An 18306-nucleotide genomic window follows, 5' to 3' on the forward strand; every position below is an offset into this window, starting at 1 on the left:
CCACATGAACCCACACACAAACACACACTTGCACTGAGCTTTCTTGACACATTATGTGCATAATGCCAGCCAGTGTCCCCACTATATCCCTCTCGATTTCCTCACTCTCCATTCAAGGTACAAACACATTAAGGTGAAGCACCCTAATAGCTTGTGTGATGGATACCGGAGCATAATGAGCTCTTTATGAGACTTAAATCCTACTGTTAATCAATGCGCATAGCAGGGCACTTTCAATACTACCTACTAAGCATTTTAAAATGAGCCCTCATTGAAAGGATTGACTCTCATTCTGGACTCTCTCTTTTTCCCTCTCAGTCTCCTTCAAGCCGATCCAGTGTGCAATTAGTTACATTACATTTTCAGAATCCATTTATATGTCATTTTTGGAAAGCTCTCGCCTGCCTTGATATTGACAAATACTCTCCAGACTGGGAGTTGTAAAAATGTAATGCGGTGCTGTAATGCAGTGGGTGGAGCAGACTTCCTTTAACCTCCAGCAGGAGAAACCAAGCCAGTCTATTTATTACCTTAAATACCCCGTACTGGCAGCTGCTGGCGGCATTGCTGTCAATTACTGCTGGTTGTTGTATTGTTGCACTTTGATCTTTGGCTGCTAATGTACTACATCGCTCCAGGCTCCTGCACTTGTATCATGCTGTGTTAGCATCACAATATATAATCTGTGTCCACATTTATAAAATGGGAATGCATTTAAAGGAGGCTGGCTGATTGGGATGAAAGGACAATGGACAACTGAGGCGTTAGAGCCAATCTCTTCATGTATATGATTATCTGTGTTGAAATTTTTCGGTTTGACTGTGTCAAGATTGTGAAACATATGTTTGTGCGTGCATAGTTGGATCCATTCTGTAGCTGTGTGTGTGTGTGTGCGTGTTTGTGAATTTTTCTATGTGCATGTCTCTTGCCTGGTGGTGTTTGATTATCCCTTACAGCCTCAGAGGGAGTGGGATTCATTCTCACTGTAATAATGAAGGAGAGACTAGCAATGCCCTTAAGTCATTTCTCCCGTTCTCATGTCCTTTCTCTTGAATCTGTCTACCTTTCACTCCTTCCCCTTTTACTCTTTCGTAGTCATAATTATCATTATTCCTTCTTCTTATTCTGTCTTTATTTTTCTTGCACAGTATTTCTTTATTTATCTGACCCCTTTGGTCATTATTATTCTCCCTTTAATGTAATTTTATTCATGCAGGATAATCGGAAATCATTTGGTGATCTAACCCCCCAATTCCAACCCTTAATGCTGAGTGCCAAGCAGGGAGGCAATGCATCCCATTTTTATAGTCTTTGGTATGACCTGGCCGGGGTTTGAACCCACAACCTTCCAGTCTCAGGTCAGACACTCTACCACTAGGCCACTGAGCTGTTATATAGATGTTGTTAGATTAGGTTGCTTCATAAATTTATGAAATGAATTAGAAATCGCCCTTTGGTCATGGACCCCAATTATTCTCGTCAAAAAGACAAGCGACAGTTTCTACTTTTGACCACGCAATGGGGTGTCTTTCTTTTTTTCCTTCGATGTTCCTCACTCCCGTCAACCCCTTGTCCAACTCTCTTAAAAAGACCGCACCAATAACATAAAGGTTGTAGATTAGCACAATGGAAGAAACCCACCAGCAGTAAGCAGCGGCAGGGTAACGACAAAACAAAAACTACATGATGAATTATATTGTATTAATTTTCACCCAGAACAATGATGTTATTCTCCAAATGCAAACACTTGTATCTTAGTGCGATTTCCCTACTACAATTTTCCAACACGCTTGCATGCATGGCTCTGAAATGTTTTGCCCTTCCAAAACTTTCTGATAACGCGTTTTCGGGGTTAACGCAAGTCCCAAATTCTGGACCCCGAAGTTTGCATAAAATTGAGGCTTAGCTGTAGCAGCTATTTATGTGAGTGACTATGACGTTTCTGCACAATGACCATGCAGTAAATCACCATCACTATTCATGTATGTTGCATATTTGTCTGGTCGATTAACTGCACATTCACCAAACTGAGTTTTGCTTAACTTCCCCAAGAGGGAATTAATCTGTCCCATTTTCCCATTGTCCAGGTTACAGAAGTGGAGACAAATTCTAGTGAGGCCAACTTGGAGTCTTAGAGCCACCTCCAAACCCTGCTTCAGAACATTCCCCCCTTGCACGCACCGTCATGGATCTGAAGGACCGAAGGCAACACTCCCTGAGCCACTCCAAGGACTCTCCTTATAACACCTCATCCCTGGATGCAGATGAGTGTCGCGTGCCAACCCAGAAGTCTTACAGCTCCAGCGAGACACTCAAGGCATTCGAGCAGGAGCAGAGGCTGCATTACAGCGGCTGTGTGACCAACCTTGTTCACCACGAGCCTGATGAATACCCAAGACAAGGTGGGTATTTGGGGACAAAGCACTTTGGGGATTATCCATGCTCTGCTGGATATGATACACTGCATGTAAAGCCTCACCAAGGCCAAACAATCATTATTTGGATTATTTCCATTTTATTCATGTTATGGTATTTTGTCATGCCATGTACATATTAGATACTTTTCTCACAAATGGCATAGATGGTTAAGTTGCATTGTGTGATGTCGTTGCACCAGAACATTCTAACATGATGAAAGAACTGAAATCTGAGAAAAGGTCAAATCGTACAAAAAAAGCCATTGTTATGAGATTGTCAGTTCTGATCCATTGGTCAAATCCAGGCCAAATGATCAGCATTTATTTTTTATTTTTTTTATCAGAACCACTCTATATATACTCAGCTTCACTATGTGACATGCCATAGCATAAACAATCATGTCTCCATGGTTGCCATGTCCCTATGTTTTTAGCAACTGAGTAGTTGTTGTACAGTGAATGTGGTGTCTTTAGATGTCAGTATAAATCAAATTACATCTACACATTAACAACTTTTACTTTGGCAAAAAGAATTGGATTAGTGTAGGGCCGGTACCATCCGCGGGCCCTGGAGTATTGGTATCGGTACGGCATATGAGAAAAATTAACATTTGTAAGACAACCAAGGCTAGTTTGCCACAGTGATTGGCTGACATATGAGAATATGTACCGGGCTAATGACGCCCATGGCTGTGTGTTTATTAAATCACACTAAATTGTTTATCGACATGTTATGTACTAAATTGAAAAATAAAGTTCTGCGCATGATACTTTATAATAAAACACACATTACGCTATTCGAGATTATTTTTTTCAAAAGTCTCTACTGTTCTAAAATGGGTTGAAAAAAATTAAGAATTAAACTAAAAATTATTTCAAAAGCTTGTATTTAGCCAACTTCAGTTTATTAGTAAAAGCCTTGTCAATATTGTGAGATCAATCCGCAGCTCGCTATCATATTTTTCAAGTGACATTTCTGAAAATGGTTCTATAGTGAGAATGAGAAAGCCTGGAATAAATTCAGGCTGGCATACACTACAGTATACTATCTGTTGATTAATATTTACTGTATAAAATAAAAGTGAAAATTGTAAAGATACAACAATATCTCTGTCCGTCCATCCATCCATCCATCCATCCATCCATCCATCCATCCATCCATCCATCCATCCATCCATCCATCCATCCATCCATCCATCCATCCATCCATCCATCCATCCATCCATCCTTTTATTAGGATTATGCATATGCAACAGCAAACATAGATGGTGAATATAAAAAAATATATAGACCTTTTGTCGTGTAGATGGCATATAGTACAGCAAGGAAAAAAGATTGAGTGGCATCATAGATGAAAGACTGAAAATCAGTGGTGTGTGTCGGTCAGCCATGCTTCACTGCTGCACCGTGCTGACATCACACCAGGCGGAGGCTGGTCAATACTGAAGTCCTCTCAGCCTATCAGCTCTGTCAAAAGCCCAGTGCCACAGATTCATCGTAGGAAGTGTGGCCACAGGAGACCAACAGTGTTGCAGCACCATAAGGACTGTGACACCACAGGAGGAGGAGAGCTCAGTAGACAGAAAATGTGGCAGAGACAAAGTGGGAAAATCAGCAGCTGAACAGTTTTGGAATTAGACACGGTAATTGTAAATTGAATAGAATTTTTGTCATATATTCGCCATTTTGAAAAGATGGATGGATGGATGGATGGATGGATGGATGGATGGATGGATGGATGGATGGATGGATGGATGGATGGATGGATGGATGGATGGATGGATGGATGGACGGACGGACGGACGGATGGATGGATGGTGACTTTATTACAATGAAGATCTTGATGGGAGGTGTATGATAATTTAAGATACATAATGGTACACAGTGAGGGGCTGGATGCATTCACACTGCTGTCGTAGACAGGACCTGAACTTAAACTGTATTTTGTTGTCTCAAAACAATCTAAAAAAAGTCACATCATGCCATCTGTTTAATATCATAAATGTTATCTGTTAACCTAATCCAAAACACACTTAAAGGTGTTAAATAAATATTCTACATTAGAAGCCCCGACATGCATTTGTTGTAGCCTTAATCAACAACAACCCTTGTCTGTCACATTTAATGTCTCATTTATTGTCTTCTGTTTTCTTACCCTAACTCTTCTTACATATCTTTTTTTTTTTCTTGCCATATGATGATGTTCCAAAAGCTTGGTCATCTTCATAACTTTGAAAGCAGTGCTGTCTTCTTTGTGTTTTTGCTCTGTTTCATACATTTATTCCAGTCTGCACATTTTCTTTTCAACTATCTGAGCTCTATAGGCATCATCCGTCATCTCAACACATGAATTTCCTTTTATTTATGTGCTGTCCTCTTCAGATTTACCAACCCTAACAGTTTGAATTCTCTTCAGTTTTTAGAAAATGGGGAAAAAAAGAACAAACTGTGACTTTAAACAAGACATTTAATATTTTGCTTTGAACTTTTGATGTGAACGACTAGGAAAAAAGGTGACTTTTACAAGTTAGGATTTGTAACGAAAGAGGAACTGTGGCCAATAATAAATCCCCCACAGCACCTGTTTCTCTTCCCAAGTCATTTGTGAACAGCTCCAGCACAGACATAAAACAACACAGATTTAACTCGGTGACCTTCGAAGTCTTGAAAGGCGCCTAATAAATAAAATGTATTGTTATTATTAGGAAGAGTTTCCACAATGTTAAGTATTTACATCAAATCTAGAGTCGGAATCGAGCGCTGCAACTCTAAACCGTGAGAAACAAACTTAATAATTGGATTCTGATTGTATGATTTATAGATCGGAATGCGTTTTTCAAAGGCTTATACCACATTATTAGTCAAGGAGGCTGAAATCTGATATTTGAAGTCAATATTTATTTGCAGCTAAAAAAATGGAGGTATGGTGTCAAAATTTTGAAAAATAAGAACTCTAACACGACTGGTTTTTAAATAACTTGGTTTAAATGGAAGTAAATGGTTTGTAAATGCTCTATAAATAAAGTTAGTCGATCTCATCATGTGGCTTATACACAAAGACACGCACACACAGGTACTCAGTCACTTTTATCACTTTTTCCATATCAATATTATTAGCAACCTTATTCCAAATGGTTGAACTTCTTTCCCCAGCCTTGTGGTTGGGGAAGCAAATTAGCTCTGCATTATGACAATGGGGAGTGATTGGCTTTAGCCTCAAGGCAAGGCTTTGGCAAACAGAGCTGCCCCTTGTGTTTATATGTCACAAATAGTTGTGAGTTGTAGAAGATTGGGATTTATTAACATTTTGGTCAAGTCTGTAGTCTTTGTGTCCTGACTGGACCTCTCCCCTTGCCATGGCAGGCTCAAGAAGGCAGAGCAAACATGAAGACTGATCGCGATCATCGCCAAAATGCCAAATATCGGGCCTCATAATCAGCCCGATCGAGAATCGATCTATCACATCTATCACTACTACATCAGCTAGTGTGAATTCAACACCCAGGGTGTTAATGTGAACACCGGCCAAGTGTCTATATGCTGCTACACTACTTATTTTACGAAACATTTACAAAAGTGTTAAATGTTCAACACCAAATAGGGTGTTGACAGTACAGTAATAAAGACACTAATGACTGTTTAGAATAACACTAAAGTTTGTTCATGCCAATAACATAAGGTAAAGGTTTTGTCTACCTTATGGAAGTTTGAGTCCATCTTGTAAAATTACGCTGAAGAAAATTGCCTCAATTCCTGTCCCAGTCATTATTACTGAGGTGTGATAATGCAATAATGCTAGTTTTAAGACTGTCCCTGAACATTTACCACTTGCACACTTTTGACTCAATGAAGAAATAGGACACACGTTGAATGAAGATGCAGGAATAAAGTATTTTTCGCTTAAAAGCCACATTTCTCCAAATCCTTAACAATGTCTTTCAATTTCCTTGCGCAACTCATCAATACTGACAATGCTGTTTCTTTACCTTTTATCTTTACCTTTCTGAAGAATGGTTCTGTCCAATATCCCTTGCCATGTTGTCTCGGCATCATTCATGTCGCTGGTGTAATGACAACCAAAAACCTCTGAAGGTTGGCTGGAGGAGTTTTTGTTGTGCCTCATCTGTTTATATTTAGAAGACCTCGCAAATCCCATCAGAGCAACAACAGCTCTTGCTCATAACGCTATCTCTTCATTTGATATTAAGCCTTTTACAATTTTGAGGCACCGCTAGGCAACAGTGTTTTAGAATTTGTTGACCACACGTGCGGTACATGCTCTAAAGCTCTACTGCTATAAAGACTGCTGATTTTCTCCCTCATGTTGTCCATGGTCTGCCTAGTGTGTAGCTTGGAAGAATCTGGGAGTACTTTATATACAATTTGAATTAAATATGAAAGGAGTGTGCATTACTTTAAGTTGGTGTTTCTGCGCGTCCATGCAGAGTAGTACACCCACCCACCCAGACAACTGATGATCAAATAGAATACAATGCAGCTGCATGCTATTAAAAATAAATGGAAAAGAGATTAGCTACAATTCATCTCCTTTTCCCTTTTTGTCTCCTCCCTGGCATTTGGTGTCTCTGCCAGCTGCTGACGCTCTAAAGCTTCCCATAGCTACAGCAATAAAGCAGAAGAGTCACTGAAAAGTGTCCTGGTGCTCATCACACTCCTACTCACCTGCGATGCCTGTATTTGTTCAGAGTATTGTACAATTGGCCTCCTTCAAACCATTTTCCAACAAAAGTTGAAATGCAAATGTTTTGTAGTGTCAAAGGAGCATGTACCTCCTTCATTATGCAAGAATTGCATTGCATACAGTACATAGACAGAGCATGGCCTGGTCTAGTCTTTAGTTTATCAATCACCTCTATGCTCTGTGCCATCGTGCGATTGACATCAGTTGCATATCAACTATCTATCAAAGTAAATAGAATTAATATTTGAGGAACAAAACCATAATGATAATGAAACTTACTTTACAAGCACATACCTTCAAATATTAGGTAAGGAAATAGATGACTAACAATTGGTTTACTGATGTATGATTTTCCTGTAGTAAAAATAAATTATCACCAAACTATGCTGATTGCATGATTGAGTTAAATCTATGTTTACTGTGTAATGACCCTTTTTGACTCTGCTTTGGCAGCCTTTGATAAATGAGGCAGATTGTAAATGTCACTGTTATCAAGTGCTTTCCCCCACTCGGCTGAGTCACTTGTCTCTAAAGCTATAATTAAAGTTGTTCCCCTGCCGCAGAATTTGTGTGTACGTGTAGGTGTTTGTGTTTGGATATATGTCACATTTCTTATGCATAAGTCACTTTTGATACTCGTTATGCCCTGGCCTCAGTCACACAAATTATACCGATGGCAATGATTTGCTGCCCGGCTGATGTTGCCATGTGTCACATTTCACTGCGCTGGTGCTGCCGCCGGATCTAATTGATTCAAGGAGAAAAACTTCACATTACATTGAGGATTTGTTTTACCTGAGACCAGCCATAGTTATCTTTGAATAAGAGACGAATCATGAAAGGAATGCTATTATCATTGACAGAGAGTCAGTTTGAAATTTTACTTATTTTCTTCTTAGGCAAAAAAAAAAAAAAACTAATTTCAGTTTCGAAACTTAAGCATGCTTATTATCAACTATCCTCTCACAGCAAATACTGTACGTGTTGTGTATACATTGGATGTATTAAAACATTTCATAAATTAATAAAACGTTCATAAAGGAATGAATGATTATACACAAATCTCCTATCTCTGTATCTTCCAGCTTTTAACGATTGATGAAAAAAAATAGTCTGTGTCCTTCTCGGAGGATGAGCTTGTTTCACTGCTCAACAATACAGTACAATCTTCAGTAACAAGCCTTCTTACAGAATCATAACATTGTCATGTCCTGTCATGTATTGTAGCAACCAGACTGCTGTCCTCTGGGCAGGGGTAGACTAAACGAAAAACTGGTGACATTTTTCACTCCTATATTAGGCACCTCATTAGTAGGTGCAAGAGCTCTTGCAGGTTCTATGGCTAGCAAATGATCAAATGTCAGTTGGTAGTAAGTGTGGGTAGTGTTTGACCATGATGCACCATTAGGGAAATGTTGCTAAGGTGTTAAATTTGGTCTTTAACAAGATACAATGTTATGCAATTTCTGAAGGATTTGATGTAAAACTGGGAATTAATATGGACCTAAAATGTCTCAATATACATTGTATTTGGTTAGATCTGTTTGTCGAAATGAAAATGCGTTTTCAGATGACAAATGAGATGTATAGTAGTCAGCGGCTGTAAACTGGAAAATTGGAGTCAGAAAGTAATCCCCAATGGTGAATGATGAGACAGTCTGTTTGAACATGATGATGTCTCAGATACGACCAAATAGCAGTCTGTTTAGGACATAGTGTATTTTTTGTATTAAAACCGAAAGAACCTGTGAAAATGTCGAAGGTTTCAGAGTTAAATTAAAAGCACGTCGGGGAGTCACAATAGCTGGTGTAAATCATATCATTGTATTATGAGGTAATTAGATGGCCTAATTAAGTTGATATAGCGTATATTCCCTCACCCTACTGTCAGATAATGACATTCATATTGATGAGTCTGCAGAGCCGTGATAAAGAGCATCCAACATATTCATTCCAATTCCTCTCTGCTCATGACAGCGCCATAGTGGGTGGTGCCATCACAATGTTAAAGTAATTGCAAATGAGTTATGGGTATGTTAAAACAATTGTTTTAGTCTGCATTTGCTGATTTGGTCCAATTAGTGGCAGCACAGCAAGCTATTACCTGCACATTATTACAATTTAAAGTCAGCAAATAGATAGTTGCTTTATCTACGGAGCGCTAACAACATTAGTATTCATTTGGTGTTGTCTATTTCTGGTCACATTATAAGTCTAGTACTCAGTGTGATAGCTTTATTTTTGATCATCGCAAGCTCTGGAGGGTAAACAGCTAGCTGTCAAGCTGTTAAATGCTGCAGTCTCCTACAGTTAATTACAATTACAGCTAAAGTTGCCATGCACTTTTACAACTTACATGTTAAGAACAAAAGAATGTTTTGCCTGAGGACGGCTCCGAGAACATGTAGTATGTTATCTCATTCATCAGTTTTATCTGAAAACATGTATTTTATTTGTAAACATTCATGACACCAGGCTGGTTGGAAGCCTCCACTTTTCTGTCCTTTTTCTACTCTTCATACATTTTAGTGTTATCACTGCCCGTTAATGTGCCTTAGCTGTTTGTCTACTCTACATTTTACTACATTAAATCATTTTATTTGCTCTATCCTCTAAGAATTAAAATTCTTACCTCTAACCTCTTATTTTTTTGTCGTCTTTGTAAATGTGGTTCTTGCTTGGATCTTGGACCTTATCTTATTATAATGTAAACCTTTTGTCATGAGCAGCATGGGTAACCGTAGATTTGATTCCATCACATACCCATCCATGATGTATGTAACTACCTAACCATTAAACTATGGTTATAATCATGTTTTGTTATGCAAGGGAGTTTGATGATAATGGTGGACAGATTCCCACATACACCACTCGTTCTCACAGGTGACCTTGAGCCCTCAAGGTAAACTATGTATTCCAGTCAAAGCAAAGTGATTCTCTTACTCTCCTCCTTGGTGATTGGGTACTTTCATTATATACCTTGTCATTCATCACAGAGTTTGTCCATGTTGACGCTCTACGCTGCTTGCCATAACCAGGATTTTACTGCCTCATCTTATGATCTATGTCTATCATGGGCTTACCTCGAGGCTTTTTCCTGCATGTTTTTCCCTGATGTTGTATACGCTGAACAAAGCCACCTCATTTTCACAAAGTGAATTCAATGACCGGTTTTACTTTGTATGTAAATTCTTGAATTTTCTCCATCTCAAACTCCTGCAATTGTCTCCGGAGCCCTTTTTGCATGTATACATAATAATTTTCTTTTTTTTCGCCCCCTAATTCGATTACAATGGTAACAAAGTAGGTGCACTTTAAAAGCAGCTATTTACATAAACATTTGCTTGAAACAGACCACTCTCTGAGTGGCAATCATAAGATTTGTGCGCATACGCGTGCATGTGTGAGTGCTATCTGCAGTCTTCAATGAGTGTGCGAGTGACTGAATCCATCAAGAGTACAAACGAACAATTTCAACATGCAAGCGAAGGGTCAATGGCATTAGAAGCAGGCGCATTAGATTGCATCTGTTCTGTTTTAGAACAAATACAGTCACCTCATCTTCACCTAAATAATTATGCTGTGTTTCAGACAAGCTTAAACTGAAATAATTGTTTACTTTTTGCATTTGAATGACATTATTTATCGACTATCCTGTAAATGGTATCATCATGAATAAACACTCCTAGTGGGAGTCAGCTCATAAGTTAATGACCTTTTAACATGCATGGTAAATATTACCGTAATTTTCGGACCATAAGTCGCTCCGGAGTATAAGTCGCACCAGCCATAAAATGCCCAAAAATGTGAAAAAAAACATAGATAAGTCGCTCCGGAGTATAAGTCGCATTTTGGGGGGCAATTTATTCGACAAAATCCAACACCAAGAACAGACATGAACGAGCAACAACAGGCTAAACGATACGGTATGCTAACGTGACAAACACAAACGAGGAGCTGAGAACGGGCCTGACGTAACATTCAGTTATTTAAAAAAAAACTATTATATAAATAACACGTTTATAAAACCATCTTTGTCACTCCAATTCATTAAATGCATCGATCGTCCTTTGTCAACAATGCCGTGTGCCGCGCCGCAGTTCAAATTATTCCACAGGCCCATACAACGATATATAAACTATATTTTAAATAACTATCACATAAACAACAATATTATCAAACCATTTGTGTCACTCCAAATCATTAAATCCATCGATCAAATTTCTCGTCCTTTATGTCATCCTGGTGACAGAGGACATGTCCAGAGGATATGGCGCTTTAAAGTGTTAATTACTTTATTTGATTTTTTTCTCTCTATTTTTCATGTTTTGAATATGTTCAAGATAAAGATAAAAAGATAAAAATAACTTGTGAAGTGGTCAACTATATTTGTAAGTAAGTGATGTGTTAATGATCAAGTAAAAATTTGTGAAAAAAAACATATATAAGTCGCTCCTGATTATAAGTACTCAACTATAACTCAAACTATGAAAAAAAAAAAAAAAAACGCGACTTATAGTCAGAAAATTACGGTACTCCAAACAATGAAAAATATCCAAATCTGGACGGCTTACAGAAAAAGGCAACAAAAAAAAACAGTTTTCGTTTAAACCACTTTCCTTTCGGTACTGACAGTACAACTTAGAGAAGACACAGTGGGAGAGAAACGACTAATTTGATCAGTAAATATTAGAACTATGATGGTATTAAAAATACCGTAATATCTTCCATCCATCCGTTTTCTGTACCGCTTTGTCCCCACGGGGGTCGCAGGCATGCTGGAGCCTATCCTAGCCGTCATCGGGCAGGAGACACCCTGAACTGGTTGCCAGCCAATCGCAGGGCACACAGAGACGAACAACCATCCGCACTCACACCTAGGGACAATTGCTTGGAGCAAACCCACGCGGACACGGGGAGAACATGCAAACTCCACACGGAGAGGGCCGGAGGTGGAACCGAACCCGCACCCTCCTAACTGTGAGGCAGACCTGCTACCCAGTGCGCCACCGAGCCGCCCTGTAATATTTTGTTTTAAAAGAAATTGCAATAATGCTTTTGAATTTGACGTTAACGGCTTTTGCAATGATCTTTAGCATTTTTCCCTCCATGGATCAGTTGATTGAAACGATAGCGTACGTTTTGGGACATATAAGCTCCACCACAACTATTACATAAACATTCATTGAGGATGGGGGACATTCTGTGCGGCACATTATTAGTTTTTTCTTTGATTACAATAATTCTTTGTGATCATGAGAAGTCAAAATTGAACTCATCATAAAATTTTGTATTATGTATTTTGTGTTCAGTTACCAAATGTTTATCCTTAACTTTCACACAACTTAATTTTTCACACTATGACATTTTTCTCCATTTTTCTTTTACAATAAGACAATATTTCATTGTGTTTTTTTGTATCGTTGCGTCCCTAGTGTATATTCAATTTTGTTTAAAAAAATATTTGATGTGTGAAAGTTGTCTTCGTATTACCAATTGAGTTTTTCTGCCTTTTCTTCTCTGCCTTAACAATATTTTAGTCAGCAATTCCGCACGTGTGCACTATCTACAACCGTGAAGAAAAGTTAATTTTCATAAAAGATGTTAACTGTTGGTAAAATGCGGCAATTGGCTACAGGTGAAAGGGGTAATGTTAACCTCCCAAACAGGCAATTTCTCAGAAAAGGTAACTACCGGTGAAAAGGCGTACCGTATTTTTAGGACTAAAAGTCGCTCCGGAATACACTATGTGAGGTGAAAGAGAGCTCCGTAGAGTAGGACCGGGCGTGCGTAAAAGCCATAATAGTTTTTCAAACCTTCTGTGTCACTCCAATTCATTAAATCCTTCAAACTCTTCATCCTCCGTGTCACTTACAAACAAAGCCGCTAATGATGCCGGTAGTACGTGGGGCCCTTCGTCATCTTCGTCATCCCGTGAGCGAATCTTTGTCCTTTATGTAAACAACCGCCGCGCGCTGACGTCATTTGACATTCAAATTACAGTAATCCCTTGCTACATCGAGGTTCCACTTTTTTTTTTTTTTTTGTAAAATTTTGAAAATCTGTGAAAAAAATCACATAAGTCTCTCCTCACTATAAGACGCCCCCAACCAAATTATGAAAAAAAACGCGATTTATAGTCCGAAAAATACGGTAATTTCAGCTATTCTCGGCTTAGTTGTTGAGGCACCTTCTAAGACCAATACCACTCACTTTCTGATTCTTATCTGCTATCATGGAGCAAATCACTTCTGTGCAAGTGTGCAAATCAAGAACCAAAATCAAAATGAGTTGTAAATCACCAAAGCTCAAAATGCTTTGTTGGCTGTTGGCGGGCACTGTGTAAATCAATGGTTCCCAAACTTCTGCAGGCTGGCGCCCCCTTGGCTCCCCAGTGAATTCCGAGCCAGACCCCCCCCCCCCCCACACAGACACATATGGAAACAAACACCTCTTTCTTTATATTTGGTTTGCTGCAATTTGAAAAGAGAAAGGTTAAATACAAATGTGTATTTCAAAAATAAAACCCAATTTAGTAAACCAATTTATTTTTTAGCAGTTTTAACTGTTTCAGCAACATAGAATGGTAAATAAACATTCCACCAGTAACCTTCATTGTCTCACACTTAATATTAATGGGATGGATGTGCTTGGTGCAGGGACATAAGCTTCTCAACATCAGGCTGGAACTCACTAAGAAGAAGTCGTAGATCCCCGCGGTCAGTAATTTTCAGTCGTTTTTGTTTTCAGTCGAACAAACGTCGAATTCGGACTGCCGCCCCCCTACCGCCCCTTTCTTCCTCACCGCCCCCCCCCCCCAGATCTTTCCACCGCCCACTTTGGGAACCACTGGTGTAAATGATTAGATCTCAAGAAAAGCAACATAATTGCAATCATTGAGGACCACCGTTTATTGAAGGGTTCAACGGTGTGGAGTGAGAAGACATCAACCAAGAGTGTAAAGTTACTGCAGAGAGACTGCTTGTCAAACTGCTAACAAGCACAAATTATTTTTTAATGACAGGCAGTACCATCCCACAAGAGTACCTACTCACAATTACACGTGTACACGAGCACACAGATGCACTAAATTACACACATTTGCAACCACACACTTCCATAATGACTTTTATCAGGGGAAGTACATTTAGTGTAATGGATGACTGCAAACTACTGCGGAGTATCAAAACTAATGCATCCAGCCGCATGTGTAACTTATTTTTCTGAGGTATGATGTGTGAAGCATGAACCCCAAATGATTACTTTATGGAGGCCCTCTGCGGCTTCAGTCACACAACAACCCTAATTCCTTGTGTCAAAAGGCATGAAAAAGCAAACATGACATTTATGAAATTATGAATTTCCACAGTTTTAGTCCCCCCATCAATGTTCTTACCCAAATCTCTAATACAAGAAAATGCAAAGGCATTGTCTGTATTCAAAACTGCGTTTGTGTCGTGTAGTAGCCTAACAGCAATTTATCGTAATGTGAATTGGTGTTAAATTTCCAATGCAGACAAAGCCAGGAGCGCGACAAACATAATGAAAAATACCTCTCAAACAGTTTCTTTGGTTCTTTTTTGTACAGGTGTACCTACTATTCGGGCCCATGACTGCAGAACGATATACTACACTATACGTATACAATTGCAATGTGGTGTGAATGAGAAGGACATTGATCTGATTAAAATGTTGCACAACATTGCCCCTCCACATTTGTCATAATATCAGGTAACAAACATGTTATGGGGTTTCTGGTTATGTTCTAACTGAGATAGATTTTCATGTCTGCTGTAGACTCTTGCACCAATCCATCTTTCTTTGACTTCATGTAGATTACTTGAGCACGGGACTAGGCCCACCACTCATGGGATTACAAAGTGACTGGATGTTTCAGATGTAATCACATTTTGTGGGATGTTAATTGTGTGGATTGACAGCCTGTGTGATGTAGCGGTTGACATGTGTAGCAAGATTCACAGCATAAAAAAGAGGGAACATGTTTTTTTTTTTCATTTAGCTACTCTTTCTATAGCTAGGTTTTTGAAAAGTAAATATTTTTTGAAGAATGCTTTTTTTTCCATATGTAATCACATTTTGTGGGGTGTTAATTGTGTGGATTGACAGCCTGTGTGATGTAGCGGTTGATATGTGTTGCAAAATTCACAGCATAAAATAGAGGGAAAATATATATATTTTCATTTAGCTACTTTCTCTATAGCTAGGTTTATGAAAAGTATATATTTTTTGAAGAATGCTTTTTGGAGGTAGAACGTTACATTCCTTATGCCGGCTTCTTCGTTTGCTTTACTTTCTTAGGCCTCCTGGAATTTTCTCCCGTCCTTCGATACTTCATCTCAGGTATGGTAACAACAACAACAAGGACGTAGAGCTTGTGCTTAGAGATTAGAATTGTTGTAGACATTGATTTTAGAGCTGGTAAATATAAATAGTTTATTGTCTTTGGTTTTTTTTTATTAAGTGGGAGGAAGACAACCGAAGAAGAAGACTACTGGTAGTATTCACTCTTGTGTCGTATTGTTTGGTTCCATGCAGTTGTTTAGAAGCTTGGCAAGCTCTCGCTAGCTATTTTCCGTGGCTGTTTAGAATTGAGTTTTTTCTTTACCACTCCAAGTTTCTCAAGAGGCCCTCCCTCTCCATGTGTTTGCTTGCTTCTTCAACTTTTAAAGAGCAGATGAGGAGCTCAAGCAGATGAATTTCATCACTTTAATTCTTCACTTGCTCGTGATGAGTCACAGTTGACCGAGTCATGCAGCTGTGTGATTCTCAGCACGCTCATTCATATAGTATGGCAGCACCATGACGCCTCCTCGTCGCCAGTCTCATCCCCCTTCTCTTTTGACTTCCTCACAAACTGCTAATGAAGTGAACCGCAACTGTTTTTCCCCTTTGATTCCGCTAACCCAACAGCTGATCGTGAGAGATTGCATCCACAATACTCTTTTAATTACTATAAAGGATAAACTGTATGAGAATGCCTTTTCCCTTAATTGCTTTTTCTTCAGCCCACATTTAATTGGGCTCCCCTACTTTGCTATTGATCTCCTTTGATGTGCTTTAATTTGGATAATTTTATATAATTATTTTAGGCGAGACAAGTCAGTTTGTCTTAAACGGGTAGCGGGTGAGGTGGGGACAGTATTAGGCAACACTGGTATGTCTGCAGTCTGTCCTTTGTTCAGTTAATCTTCGAATCCTGCATGCAGGAATTTCAAGGTGAGGTGTTTTGACCAGAAGGCTGCATTGCCGCTTCCTTAGTACGACACTTTGATGAACATCTTTTAAGTGCAAATGAGAAGACATAAAGTGAAGGACCAACACTTTTTAAGGAGTTCACAACAAGGCTGCAGATCAGCACGTAGTTTTCCTTCCAGCAGCGCTTTGTAGTGTGTGGCTCATTCATCCTGTGTCATCTTTCCTCTCCTGAGTGCATCAACAATAGCAATTCTCAGCCACCTCCTCCATAGTTTTAGAAATTAGTTTGCCTCTCTGCGTGTGATTGTAGATTTGTATGCCGGTTGGCCTTTTTGTTTGTGTAAGCACTTGTGTAAATGGCTCCATTTACGATGTTTACTGCGGTTACCCACCTCATTCCTTCACTTCACCTGTGTAACTGCTGCATCTCACTCGTAGGGGGGAACTTTAACCTGGCTGAACTGGGAGTGTGCGATCAAACTCCCGCTCCTCATCCCGCCGCTGTCCCCTACTGTCCTGAACTGGGCCTGCTCCAAAGGGGCTATTCCCTCAGCGCTGGCTCCGACGCAGACTCTGATCCAGATGGCCCCCTGTCCCCAGACAGAGCCATCCAACTTTGGACTGGAGGAGGAAGGGTGAAGTCCCGTCGCAGCTCCGGAGTGTCCAGCCATGAGAACTCTGCTCTGACCCTCACCGACTCCGAGAATGACAACAAGTCTGAAGACGAATCTGGTAGGGCTCCTTGATGGGTTGTCAAAACAACATGCAGACAGTCATATGTATGAAGAACCTGATCTGAGAACACTTAAATTAATTATACCAAACCTTTTAAATAGCTGTCCCTGTAGATTGACACTAACAGAACAAAACAAACATCATTATGTAGTTATAAACTACACTTAAACGCTTGATAAGGTTCAGCAAAGACACTCCAATGTGATTTAGTAGCAGTTCTTGACCAACAATTCTACGATGACAATGATAACAACCCTGTATTTATTGCTTTAACTTGTTTATTATTGGTTCGTATGATGTTGAACTGCACTGCATCACACAATTTATCCTTTAACTACTGTACTTTGCAAACTTGTCAGGACCGACTGGATTTGCTAATCTAGTATTTCTTCACTGACCGTATTAACTATGAACAAAGGGAAAACAAATTGGAACGTGGTTAAGGCTCTTTGGACTGTTTCATTGATGCCATATTATGTAAGTAAGAATAAATCCATTTCTGTTAATGCACATTTATCCAGATCCTTACCAAACTAAAACATTTCATTCTTAACATATGCACTACCCCCTACAATACTTTGTCAAAATCTATAACCGTTTATTTGTTTAAGACTGCAAGTGGAATATTTTGATAAACATTATCAAACATGACTGCCGTGGCATAATAGGCAACTATGCTTGGATGTGGCCTCAACAGTTTGCACACTGCTGTGCAAAAGATTGCAGTGAATATATATATATATATTTTTTCTTTTATCAAGCTTCTGCTATAATCTAATTGAATTTCACAGGTCTGCCAGCTCTACAACAAAACCTCTTTTTTTCCTACACACAAGGCATCATGCTGCTACATGGTGTGATTTAGCAATACACCATGAACCGTGGGTATCTCGAGAGTGACATACTGAAACATGTTATAATACCTATTCAAACATTGCAGCTCTACCTTTCAAGCTCTGATCCGTCACACGACAACAAACATGTCTTGCACTGTCACAATCTCAAATGTGATATCAGGCTACGGGTTGGTTGGCATTTGCAGGTTTTGATGTAAAGCAGTGTAAGTGTGGGGGTGATATTTGCTGGATTGAAATTGGCGAATTGGGGAAAATGTGTGCACAGTCGCTGAGGTTTCCCTTTTATCAAGTACAGCCTCTGTATGATATGAATGTACGTAGGTTGGATTTGTTGGTTGAGTCTATTTTTGTTGCATTACCCTTCTTCTTCATGTTCAGA

The 18306-nt window shown here is 39.3% G+C and overlaps 1 protein-coding gene across 1 annotated transcript; it reads left to right on the forward strand.

The window, feature by feature from the left end:
• Positions 1-2093: 2093 nt before the first annotated feature.
• LOC133165448 (teneurin-2-like) lies at positions 2094-17081 on the forward strand. The gene is made up of 2 exons (XM_061295122.1): positions 2094-2402; positions 16774-17081. The coding sequence occupies exons 1-2, from the start codon at positions 2186-2188 to the stop codon at positions 17079-17081; spliced, it is 525 nt and encodes a 174-aa protein (XP_061151106.1). The 5' UTR covers positions 2094-2185.
• Positions 17082-18306: the final 1225 nt, after the last annotated feature.

Source organism: Syngnathus typhle, linkage group LG1 (genome assembly GCF_033458585.1).
Source record: "Syngnathus typhle isolate RoL2023-S1 ecotype Sweden linkage group LG1, RoL_Styp_1.0, whole genome shotgun sequence".
Lineage (NCBI taxonomy): Eukaryota > Metazoa > Chordata > Actinopteri > Syngnathiformes > Syngnathidae > Syngnathus > Syngnathus typhle.

What these genes read in the sequence shown, in the direction of transcription:
- LOC133165448 (XM_061295122.1), top strand. Translation starts at nt 2,186, where the DNA reads ATGGATCTGAAGGACCGAAGGCAACACTCCCTGAGCCACTCCAAGGAC. An exon ending in TGATGAATACCCAAGACAAG is followed by an intron (nt 2,403 to 16,773) that starts GTGGGTATTTGG and finishes TCTCACTCGTAG; the next exon opens with GGGGGAACTTTAACCTGGCT.